The sequence below is a fragment of the Sceloporus undulatus genome, chromosome 7 (assembly GCF_019175285.1).
Source record: "Sceloporus undulatus isolate JIND9_A2432 ecotype Alabama chromosome 7, SceUnd_v1.1, whole genome shotgun sequence".
Lineage (NCBI taxonomy): Eukaryota > Metazoa > Chordata > Lepidosauria > Squamata > Phrynosomatidae > Sceloporus > Sceloporus undulatus.
This window is the reverse complement of record NC_056528.1, coordinates 1,611,266-1,623,560: the sequence shown is the minus strand read 5'-3', so window position 1 is coordinate 1,623,560 and position 12,295 is coordinate 1,611,266. Positions and strand designations below refer to the sequence as shown.

Sequence of the window (12,295 nt, the reverse complement as noted above, 5' to 3'; positions counted from 1 at the left end):
TTCCAAGTTTCCTCTCCCTTTAAAACTTCAAATCCCAGGATTCCATAGGACACAGACTCTATAATTAAAGCATGCAACCATAGCGCTATAATTGGCGCTATAATATCCATGATCTCAAAGCAACTATTCTGGAGCAAGGAAATTTCAAGGGAAGATTGGAACAAGATGCAACTGAATTAGGATCTGTTGGTATCCCTCAGTTAATAGCATCAATCCGCTCCTGATTGTTGGTCTCCGCTTGTTGTTGGACTATAGTTCCCATCATTCCTCGCCGATGGCCAAGGATGATGAGAAGTGGGTTCCTTCTCTCTGCTGTGTTCCCTTTTGCTTTGAGTCACCTCTCCATCAAGCGACAACAATACGCAATGCAAAGATATAAGAGATGTCAGCCTTCGGCCTGTTGCAGGTGCTTTTACACGTTGTAATAAAACAAACCCTCCAGGAAAATAGATCTCATAGAATCGGCAAATGCATAACAGACGCCGACAGCAGCAATAAAGAAGCATTAGCCCTCCTCAGATGTGAATTTGTTGCCTGAGCAAAACTAGGACTGAATTAGTCAAAAGGAAAACACAGAGAGAGACAGAGTTTGGGGTTTTTTGATGCTATTTCCCTACAGTCACGAACTGCAAGGAAATCCCAGTTTTCCCCGCAAGGATCGCAAGGGCGACGGACGACAATTCATAGACTCACAAAATGTATTTGGAGTTTTGGAAGGAACCCCGAAGGCCAACTAGTCCAACCCAAGGAAAAAACAGTGGCTTTTTAATGTTGTTGCCAAAGAGACGTATCGGATGACAACTCCCATCATCCACAACTTTTATAGGAGCTCTTGCGCAGACAACTGAGTGCCATGAGTTGCGCTTTCACATGGCTTCCTGCATCAGTGTGACTCTTTTAAGCCCAAAGTTGGAAGGGTCCCTTTTCCAGACGTTGCCGAACTACAGCTACCAGCATCCCCAAGGTAAATCCCATGGGAGTTGTAGTCCGATGACACTAGCGGGATCCCAGTTTCCTCACCCTTTCCTTAGTATATCCCCTTTCAGAACATATTTGAATGTCTTACAAGGGGATCCATTTTCTTTCCACACGTTTAACTATTGTTCCCATTAAAAGAAATGGTTGCGGAGGTGATAAGAAATTGCTGGAGAAGAGTTGTATAGATCATACAAATCATTAAAAAGACAAAATCCATGGGTCCAAGAGTGCATCAGATCTGAACATGCCCTAGAAGCCAAGGGGACGAAACGGAGGCTGTCGTACTTTAGGCGCATCGTGAGATGATGCGACTCAATGGAAGAAGTTAATGCTCAGTACAATGGAAGGCAGTTGTCAAAGAGGGAGACCGTACTAGGATTGGTTCCATTCAAGAAAAGCCACAACTGCCCTGAATTTGCAAGACCTGAGCTGTCAATAACCAGGGAATACTTGTCTAGAGTCGCCGTTCCTTGACGTCGACTTGACAGCAAACAACAACAAAGACCATGCTGCACTTCAGTGGGTTTGCAACTGCTTGACACATCTAGGTTATTATTACCTGTTACATCTAGCAATTATTACCTATTGCGTAATTTGTTGGTTTATTATTATTACTATTATTACTGCAGATGGTTATTATTGCTTGTTGCATCTAGCCACTATTACGCATTGCGACTGGTTTATTATTACCTGTTGCACATTATTACCTGTTGCGTCCGGTTATTATTACCTGTCACGCCTTGCAGTTCTTACCTGTTGCGTCTGGTTTATTGTTACCTGTGGCATCTAGTCATTATTAACTCTTGTATCTGGTTATATTATTACTTGCTGCATCTAATCATTATTACCTGTTGCATCTCATTAGTATTATCTGTTGTATCTGGTTATTATACTCGTTACGTCTTGTCGTTATTACCTGTTGCATCAAATTATTATTACCTGGTTATTATATCTCTTACATTTAGTTATCGTACCTGTTCCGTTTGCCTATTATTACCCGTTACGTCTTGTCACTGTAACCCGTCGCATTGGGTCATCCTTCCCCGTCCCGTATGGTTACTCTTACCTGTTGCGTCGATTCGTCGGCTGCCATGACCACGTTGTTGGTCAGCGAGGCCACCTGGACGGCCTGCTTCCGGGCTGCCAGGAGGATGCGGCAATAGGTGAACAAGATGGCCACTGATGGGAGGAAGAAGGTCAAGCCGGAGGCGATGATGGCGTACGGGAGGCTGACCAAGATCCGGCACTGCTCCTCTTCCTGCAGGAGGGTGGCGTTGCTGGGTGACCGTAGGTCAAACTCCATCTTGTGCCATCCCATCTTGATGGGCAAGAAGGAGACCAAGGCGGCCAAGGTCCAGGTGGCCAGGATGAGGAGGACGGCCCGGCAGGAGGTCATCCGGAGCTTGTATTTGAGGGGTGAGATGATGAGGAGGTAGCGGTCCAGGCTGATGACGCAGAGGTTGAGGATGGAGGCACTGGTGGCCATGACGTCGAAGGAGAACCAGACGGAGCAGAAGGCCCCATCCAGCACCCAGCGGCCGTAGAGCTGGTTCAACATGGCCGGGGGCATCACCACCGAGCCCACCAGCAAGTCGGACATGAAGAGCGAGACCAAGAAGTAGTTGGAGGTGTTGCGGAGGGAGCGCTGGGTGAAGATGAGGAGGATGAGGGAGAAGTTGCCCACCATGGTCAGGAGGATGATGAAGCAGAGGAAGGCGGCCGTCCAAGCGCTGCCATGCAGGGGCGCCGGACCCCTCTCCCCGATCAGGCTGGCATTGGCACTCCCAAATTCTCCTTCCATTGAGGAGTTGGCGACCCAGAAGAGGAGGAAAGGAATTGGAGGACTCACCCCAAGAGATGCCTGGCGGAGGAGCTAGGTGACCATTGCCGTCAGTGCGATGTTGGGCGCCCAATTATTCTCTGTCCTCTCCTCCTTTTTCCTCCTCTCCTCTTCTCCCACTCAGAGCCAACGTGGCACGGTGTTCTTCTCATCGCCACCACAAGCCGGGCGAACCCCATCAATCACATCTGATGCCAATGGCTGGTGAGTACCATCTCAAGGCAAGCCGGTGAAGGGTTCGGATGGCACCCACCTTTCCAAATCCTCCCTCACTCGACAGGCCTTCTTCTCCTCTTGGGACTGGCACGAGATTGGGAAGGAAACCAGTGTGACAAACGCAGCCCCTCGTTCTGTTCTGGTGCTGCTCTCTCTTTTCATCTCTCCGCTCGTTCCTCCTCTCCTCTCTTGCATCCCTCGAGAAAGCGGCAAAGCTCGCTGCGTTGGTTTGAAGGACAGAGATATTTTTCTCCCCCTTCTGCACAAGATCTTTGGAAAGCACAAACAGTGCAGCTGGTGTTGTTGTGAGCAACATACTGGGAGAAGGAGGGGAGCCGTTCTTCCGGTGGACAATGGAGCTACCGGCGGGCGCCTAAAACCTATTAATTCCTTGGCATTTTTAATTTTCTCTCCTGAGGGCAATCCAGTATCTTATCAGAAGGGCATCAAAGCCGGGCAATAAGAGTATTTTGCTATGTATTGGAACACCTGAGAGCGAAGGTGAACTGGTTACCTGTGCCGCTAGGAAAGGTACGGACCTCAATCTGCCTGGTTTGACTGGACTAAAGCACGTCCCTTCATGTTGTAATCGAAATGAGAGTCGACACATAGCTCAATCCCATTGATTCAGTGGGTCTAATGCCAGGATCCCCTTAGGGCCAACCTTGTTTCTCTTTGGATGGCATTTCAAAGTCATGGGTGCCATTACAGAGGAGGCCCTGTCTTTGGAAAATGCCCTGGCTCCTAGTAACACCAGGCTGCATGTTTGCCTTGCGTTTCAGCCTGTTGCCCTCCAAATATGAATTCTTCCCCCACAAATGAAATTTCTAGCATTGCAGCAACTTCAGATTTGAGTTGAATATATTGAAATATTGGTTGGCATAAATCACATTATGTGTTCCTATAATTGAACCAAGCAGCTAGAACCAGCATGACGTCGTGGTGCGACTTCTGGGCAATTGTGACTCTAGAGACCAGGGCTCAAATCCCAGCTCGGCCATGAAAACCCATTGGGTATCCTAGGGCAAGTCACACTCTCTCAGCCTCAGAGGATGGCAAAGGCAAACAGCCCTCTGAACAAACCTTGCCAGGAGATCCCTTGGGGTTGCCATAAACCGGAAATGACCCGAAGACATTCAACAATAATAGCTTCATCCTCTTTAATAACTTTCCCCATCTTGACCACATTTTGCAGGGTCGCCTTGTGGTCCTGCGTTTCGGATGCGAAATGTTGGAGGGTATGGCATTGCAATGGGAGTGAGTGCGAGGAACAAGACCAGTATTTAAATGCCATTAATAAAATATAAAGGAAGAGGCGGAGTGGGAACTCTTGCAAAGGGTAATAAGGTTGAGGTGGAGGTCGGCTGCTCAGCAGCAGATGCTTTGCAAATTCTCAAGGGGTCCCTTGAGCAAAGACTTTCCGCTTGACCTGAAGGTGCGCAGGGGCTTCAATGCAATTCCAAAATTACATCTTGAACATAATAGTAACAATTTAAAAAGACACTTTACTCCAACATTTGGCTTTGCTGGCATCGCAGTGCCACCTCCTGGCACAGCAGAGGAAACCGTGACACTCCTCCACCGACCCTGTGTATTTGTTAATATGTTGTTCCCTTCCTCTATCCACCACAGATATAGGATCGGGGGACACCTGGCTTGAGAACAGTACATGCCAAAGGAATCTGGGAGCCTTAGTGTTGACTATAAGATGAACATGAGTCAATAGTGTGATGCTGCTGCTCAAAAAGCCAATGCAATTCTAGGCCGCATCAATAGGAATATAGTGTCTATATTGAGGGAAGTCATAACCCCACTTTATTCTGCTTTGGTTAGGCTTTACCTGGAATATTGTGTCCTGTTCAGGATCGTCCAAAGACTTAGTGACAATGGCCTAAGTCTTTGTGCACCCCTAACCCTTATAGTTTGGCCACTTTTGTGCACCCCTAGCCTTTGCAAAAGTTGAGGGCCAACTGCACAGACAACCCGGAAAGCCTTTGCAAGTTGCAGCAACAAATGAACGAATCCTTGGGAAACGTAGAATGCCGAGCTGAGCTGGAAATGTGTACCCAGCCCTCCTTTCCTCTCTCGCTTGGACCCAAATCCATCCAAATTGGGGAACGTAGCCCCTTGTCTTCTCGAGGCGACCCCCCAAAATGGGAAATTCTAGGACTTAAGCTGCAGATGTGGCAAGTAACCCTACTCATAAAAGACAAGAGAAGAGACCATTTGGACCAAACGTCGGCGTTATTGAGAAAGGATGGGGAATGTAGAGGGTTATAGATACAAAACTTTAGTAGGTAGGTCTAAATTGGTTGAACATCCATTTCTTAGACCCTCCCCAGCATCCCCTTCAGAACTACAATTCCCAAGAACAAGTCTTAAACCAGTTCAACTCCGTGGCGTTTGATTTCTCTGGGTCAAAAGATGAGTCGAGAGTCTGACATTTCAGAAACGAGGAATAGAGTCCTCCCACAAGCTGGAAACCCATTATTATTATCATTATTATTATTTTGAATTATTATTTTGAAGCAGAATTGCCATCAGCCTCCCAGTCCAACAATTTGTTTCTTTCGAAGCGAAGGAACCAAAAGGAAGCATCTCTTGCTTTTCCATGTCTTCGGTTTGCTTTGACAATCCTCTTGGAGCCTGAGAGGTCCTCCACAACCATAGAGATTTTGGAACCAGAGCGATCCACCAAAAGAAACCATCCAACAACACAGTGGCAACTGAGAATCCATTTGTGCTTCACTTCTAAGTGCTTGTTGGGCCTTAAAAATGAAATATTCCCCCACCCAAAAATATCCAAATTACTAAAAGTGACCACGGTGGGTCACTTTCTCCCGCGGTCCGCCTCTGCCGATATATTATCACGCTATACAATTTCTGCAAATCTAAGAATTTGGCATTTTTTGCACATGCAAGATTCTTCAAATTTTGCAAAATTCAAGGCTCACACTGTACAATTTTGCAAAGCCAAGAACCCTCCGACTATCCTGATTTTGCAAGAACTCAAACCCCACTTTCCCAGCTGCTTACAAAATGTCCAGCTTTCTCTCTCCTCCTCCGTTGTTACTGCCATTGCCTCAAACTGAGTTCAAAGTATCCCAGGAAAGTAGTCATGCGCTCAATTAACGGAGAAAGAGGAGGAGGAGAAGACAAGAGTTGAGAAAGCCTTCCCCTTCCCAGTCGACTCGGGCAAAAGCAAACTGCTGCATCCTCTTCTAGCTTTGTCCGGATAATTTTGGACATCTTGACCATGCTCAGATGTTGGGTGGCCACGCAGGACCTAGCGTTCCTCTACAAAATATTGGAAGGGAGGCAAATCATGTTGTCCCAGAATCCCCCAGCTTTGGTTGGGACCTCCATCTCCAGCTAAGAGCAAAGCATGATGGGTGCTTAAAAGAGAAAATGGAAGCCAAAGGGAAGGAGGACACAAAATGGTGTCCATCATGTCCTGGGAGGGATCGGTGCAGTCAGTCTGTGGGTTCCTCTTCATGTTGGCGGTGGTGGTGGTTGGAGGCCTCCTCGGATGGATGGTGGTGGCCATACTGGTGCGGACTGGGACCCTCGACTGGGAGGTTGTCGTCGGCGTTCAGGTAGACGTTGAAGAGCGCCCCCTCTTGGCTCTGTTCCTTCCCGCAAGCCTGGCAACTGCAATGGAGGATCTTCTCCACCAGTTTGTCCACTCGAGGGATGTCCTCGTTGCTGGGACAGTCCAGCGTCACCTGGAGGACACCGAGGAAGGACGAGATGATGTGAACACACAACACAGACACACACAGCAGAGGCAACAACAGGCACCAAAACATCAAACAAGTCATTTCCAACCTATGTTGAACCTAAAGTTTAATAGGGTTGCCCTATAGGGTTGCCCTAACTCAAAACCAACTTGCCGGCAAATAGCAACCACCACTGCCTTTCTTGTTGACAAGTGCTTTGAGAAATGCAAATGTCTGCAGTCCCTGAAGTCTGCAAATAACCCTTAATCAATTTCGTTCCTTGCCATGCTGTCCATTTGCCATAATAATAGTAATAATAATAATAATAAGAAGAAGAATACAGTCAGCCCTCCTTATCCATGGATTTTGTATCCATGCATTTAAATAAATAAATAAATAAATAAAATTTTTATTTATATCCCGCTCCTTCCCAAGATCAGGGCGGCTTACAACAACAGATAAAAACAATTCAGTACAATACAATAAAATCAAAATTACATATACATTACAAAAATTAAACAGACTAAAAGCCCCATTAGCCCATCCTCTTTGCCACAGGAGAGGAGGGAGGCCCACGGGATTTTACGTGGGGAATGCCTGCTGGAATAGAAAGGTCTTTAGGTCCTTTCTGAATTGGGCCAGGGAGGTAACCGAGCGGAGCTCAGTGGGCAGCGATGGAGAATGTCCTCCTCGTGGTGGAGGTGAGCCTGGCCCCAGGCACCTTCAGTAAATGCTGCCCAGATGTTCTGAGGGTGCGGGACGGAATATATCGGGAGAGGCGGTCCTTCAGGTATCCTGGACCCAAGCCACTTAGGGCTTTATAGGTAATCACCAACGCCTTATATTGGGCCCAGAAGCGAATAGGCAGCCAATGAAGATCTTTCAATACCGGTGTTATATGGCTGGCCCTGGAGATGCCAGTGACCAGCCTGGCTGCCATATTCTGCACCATTTGTAGCTTCCGGGTTTGGTATAAGGGTTGCCCCATGTAGAGTGCATTGCAGAAGTCCAATCTCGAGGTTACCAGAGCATGTACGACAGTTTCAAGGTCCCTCTGGGCCAGGTATGGGCGCAGCTGGCGAATAAGCCGAAGCTGATAACAGGTGCTCTTGACCGTCGCATTCACCTGAGCCGTCAGGTGAAGCGACAAGTCAAGAAGCACCCCCAGACTGCGCACGGAGTCCTTCACAGGGAGCGTGACCCCGTTCAGGACAGGTGGAACTACCACCATTCCCGGACCAGGGGAACCTATCACAAGTACCTCCGTTTTCTCTGGATTCAATTTGAGTCGGTTTTCCCTTATCCAGCCCATTACTGACTCTAGGCACACCACGAGAGGAGAGACACCGTCCTCAGCCACTGCATCAGTCGGAGACATAGAGAAAATGATTTGGGTGTCATCAGCGTACTGATAACCCCGCGCCCCATGTCTCCGGATGATCTCTCCCAGCGGTTTCATGTAAATGTTAAATAGCATGGGAGACAGAATGGCTCCTTGAGGGACCCCAGTTTTAAGGGCCCTCTTATCGGAGCACACGTCTCCCAGCTGCACCATCTGGGACCTCCCAGAGAGGTAGGACCGGAACCACTGGAGCGCAGTGCCCCCGATTCCCACCTCTGCCAGGTGCCCCAGAAGGATACCATGGTCTATGGTATCGAAAGCCGCTGAGATGTCCAAGAGCACCAACAGGGACACGCTTCCCCTGTCAATGCCCAGACGGAGATCATCGACCAAGGCGACCATGGCCGTCTCAACCCCGTAACCCGCCCGGAAGCCAGTTTGAAATGGGTCTAGATAATCCGTTTCATCCAAGACCGCCTGAAGCTGGATTGCAACCGCCCTCTCGATCACCTTTCCCAGAAATGGCAGCAGCGAAACAGGCCGATAATTATTATGTACCAGGGGGTCGAGGGAGGGCTTTTTTAATAAAGGTTTTACAATAGCCAATTTTAGTTCTGATGGAAATTGCCCTTCCCTCAAAGATGTGTTAATGATCCGGCGTAACAATAAAGTTACCGCCGGTCCCCCCTGGGCCGCTAGCCATGAGGGACAGGGATCGAGAGAGCAGGTTGTCTTCCGAACACTTCCGAGGATCTTGTCCACATCATCGGTACTTACCAACTCAAACCGATCCAGTTTAATGGAGTCCACGGAGGCTCTGGACACCTCTACACTAGGTTCTGCTTGAATGTCGGCGTTAAGACCTTCGCTTATCCGAGAGGTTTTATCCGCGAAGAAGTTATTAAAATTGTCGCAGCAGGCCTTAGAAGGTTCAAGGATCTGGTTCGGGGCAGGAGGGAGCTGAGTTAGCTCCCTGACCACCCTGAACAACTCTGCCGGACGCGACTCCGCGGACACGACACGGGCACCATAGAACGAGTTTTAAAGCCATTTTATGCAAGAGACCCCATTTTGTTATGCCATTGGACTGAATGAGACTTGAGCATCTACGGATTTTGTTACCTGCGGGGGTCCGGCGGATAACAAGGCCCCACTGTAATACGCTAGGAAAACCTATTTATCATTTATAGGGTTGCCATAAACCAAAGCCACGTTGATGCCAACCAACAACTGCATCTGCCTTCTTTGTTCGCAAACGCTTTCAAGAATGCATCCAGCCCCAGAATTTTGCAAACAGACCCTTAATCAATTCCTTAATCAATTTTGCTCATTTGCGATGCCTTAATTACAAATGAGAAAATCAATTTCTCATTTGTAGGGTTGCCTTATGTTGGGTGCCAATTCGGAGCCAAATTAAAATCAAAGCACACGATTTGGGCACACTCTCTGGATGGCGGCCCCTCTGGACTTTGCTGAATTGGAACCCGCGGCCTTCGGTCGAGAAAACTGAACTGCTTACGATTTCCCAGAGGGACTGGGCCGGCATGCAGGAATCGCAGTGCACCAGGGACTCCGTGGATTGCGGGAAGGTATTGGGGACGCTGTAGCTGAAACACTGACCCAAGCAAGCCCTATGGAGGAAGAAAGAAGGCAAGGTACTGAGTAGGAAGGTAAATAAAATAAGGTCTCCGACTGCATTGTTTTTGGACTGCAAGACCCACAATCCCCCAACCATCATGGCTGTTTATCTCCATACTTCCCCTGCAACCCCATCCACCGGGTTTACTGAGCATGGCTATGCGACGCAAACATATAACCCATGCTGCCAGAGATCCGCAGTCGCTACCTGTTCTGGATGGACTTGGATTCGCAGCCGTTGTGGCCCACAATCTGGGTGATGTTCTTGGCCTCGCACCAGGCGCTCTTGTCCGGGAAAAGGGCCAGCTTGTTTATGGGCGGAGGTGCCGCCAGGATCAGGGCCGGGAAGACGATGGCGCTTATCAGGATCCTCCACATCGTGGTTTCTTGCGTCAAAACCCTAAAACTGGGGATCCAAGGAGAAGAAGGAAAAGACTCAAAACCTCGTAACGGGAGACAAAGCAATCGGTCCAATATTGAACTGCATTTTTGCTACTCGGGGAACGTTGATATTTGTTAGTTAGATTAATTATGTTCGAGTATATTTTAATTTATTGAGTTGACACTGTGAATATTGTTCCTTGCATTTTCCTATATGTATATTTATATACATCTCCCTTGCTTTATGTTTGCTACTCTGGCTTACGTTTACTGTACGATTAGTATTATTTTTGCATCTAATGCTCTTGTTGTAATATGCTTTGATCCCGCGAGGAAAAGGCGGAATAGAAATAAATTATTATTATGATTATTATGATTATTAATCAGAGAGCAAAATCCAAGACTCAGATGAAATAATGCACGATGTCCCCATGCGCTGACTTTCGACTACAAGATCCCTTTGTGCTCAGAAGGGAACTGAAAAGAGCAGCAATTCCAAGTGTGAACAGCAGGTGTCGCTCTATGGCAAGATGAATGGAACATAAGTCTGATTCAAGGGAGCTTCTGCATGGATTGCATTGGACTACCTATCCCATCATCCACAAATTGCATGGCCTTCCTAGATGGGGACGATGGGAATCACAGTCCCAAATATACAGAGGCTGTATATAGAATGACTTTGCACCAGAGAAAATGGTCCATTCAACCAGATTACTAAGGCTGCCAACTGACCAAGACAATGCGGTCCGGATTGATATATTCATATTGATATATTGATATACTGATATGTTGATATCCATGTGTCTCTTGCTATTGCCATTTAGTTTTGTATATGGCAGTTGCACCACTTGTCATTGAAACCAAAGGGAAATCAAAGAGAAAAGAGGTCAGGACTAGCTGCCTTTGGAAGACGTTGCACTCTTGGGAGCCACCACCAAGAAGCTCCTGCCTTGCTCAGACCTATTCCCCCAAATAAGAACCCTTTGGAATCCCTAGAATAGATTAAGGGCTGGGCAACCAGGGAAGGCCAGGGGGCTACCTCAGCCCCCCAAGAAACATTGGAGGGCCGTATGCACCACCCCACTTGCCAGAAAGATCAATTATTATTGTTCCCAAAGACTCTCTAGGGAGCATGAGGGCATTCAGATAGATGGATGGATGGATGGATGTGTGTGTGTCAAGAGGAGATAGATAGATAGATAGATAGATAGATAGATAGATAGATAGATAGATAGATGGATAGATGGATAGATAATGATAGATAGCTAGATAGAGACAGATGATAAGGAGATAGAGACACAGAGAGATGATAGACAGACAGATTAGAGATAGATTGATGATAGAAAATAGATTAGACAGATTATAGATTGATGGATTGATGGATGGATGGATGTGTGTGTGTCAAGAGTAGATAGATAGATAGATAGATAGATAGATAGATAGATAGATAGATAGATAGATAGATAGATGGATAGATAATGATAGATAGATAGATAGAGACAGGTGATAAGGAGATAGAGACACAGAGAGGTGATAGACAGACAGATTAGAGATAGATTGATGATAGAAAATAGATTAGACAGATTATAGATTGATGGATTGATGGATGGATGGATGTGTGTGTGTCAAGAGTAGATAGATAGATAGATAGAGAGACAGAGAGATGATAGACAGACAGACAGACAGATAGATTGATGATAGAAAATAGATTAGAGACAGATTTATTTTCTATCATCAATCTACCTCTAATCTATCTATCTATCTATCTATCTATCTATCTATCTATCTATCTATCTATCATCTCTCTATCTCTCTATTATCTCTCTCTGTCTCTCTCTCTAATCTACTCTTGGCACACATCTATCTATCTATCTATCTATCTATCTATCTATCTATCTATGTCTGAGAGACAGAGACAGAGAGAGATGATGAAGAGATAGAGAGACAGAGATCTAGAGAGATGATAGAATAGAGGTAGACTGATGATAGAAAATAGATAGATGATATATAGATGATAGACAGATGTGTGCCAAGAATAGACAGCTAGATGATATATAGATAGAAAGATAGAGATGAGAGACAGAGGGATATGAGAGAGAGACAGAGCGATAGAGAGCTGATAGATAGATAGATAGATAGATAGATAGATAGATAGATAGATAGATAGATAGATAGATAGTC

The 12,295-nt window shown here is 46.6% G+C and overlaps 2 protein-coding genes across 3 annotated transcripts in view; both read right to left on the bottom strand.

Annotated features, from left to right (window-relative positions):
* Positions 1 to 3,333, bottom strand: part of HTR6 (5-hydroxytryptamine receptor 6) — an 8,574-nt gene extending 5,241 nt beyond the window's left edge. The window contains exon 1 of the mRNA XM_042477996.1: positions 2,045 to 3,333. Within this exon, the coding sequence (XP_042333930.1) occupies positions 2,045 to 2,779 (735 nt within the window). The 5' untranslated portion in view covers positions 2,780 to 3,333. The remainder of the gene's footprint in view (positions 1 to 2,044) is intronic.
* A 1,926-nt stretch (positions 3,334 to 5,259) lies between these two features.
* NBL1 (NBL1, DAN family BMP antagonist) overlaps positions 5,260 to 12,295 on the bottom strand; it is a 10,490-nt gene continuing 3,454 nt past the window's right edge. For both annotated transcript variants that reach the window (XM_042478031.1, XM_042478032.1), the window contains 3 exons: positions 9,942 to 10,139; positions 9,615 to 9,726; positions 5,260 to 6,759 (listed from right to left, as the gene is read on the bottom strand). In XM_042478031.1, the coding sequence (XP_042333965.1) occupies positions 6,508 to 6,759; positions 9,615 to 9,726; positions 9,942 to 10,111 (534 nt within the window). In that variant the 5' untranslated portion in view covers positions 10,112 to 10,139 and the 3' untranslated portion in view covers positions 5,260 to 6,507. The remainder of the gene's footprint in view (positions 6,760 to 9,614; positions 9,727 to 9,941; positions 10,140 to 12,295) is intronic.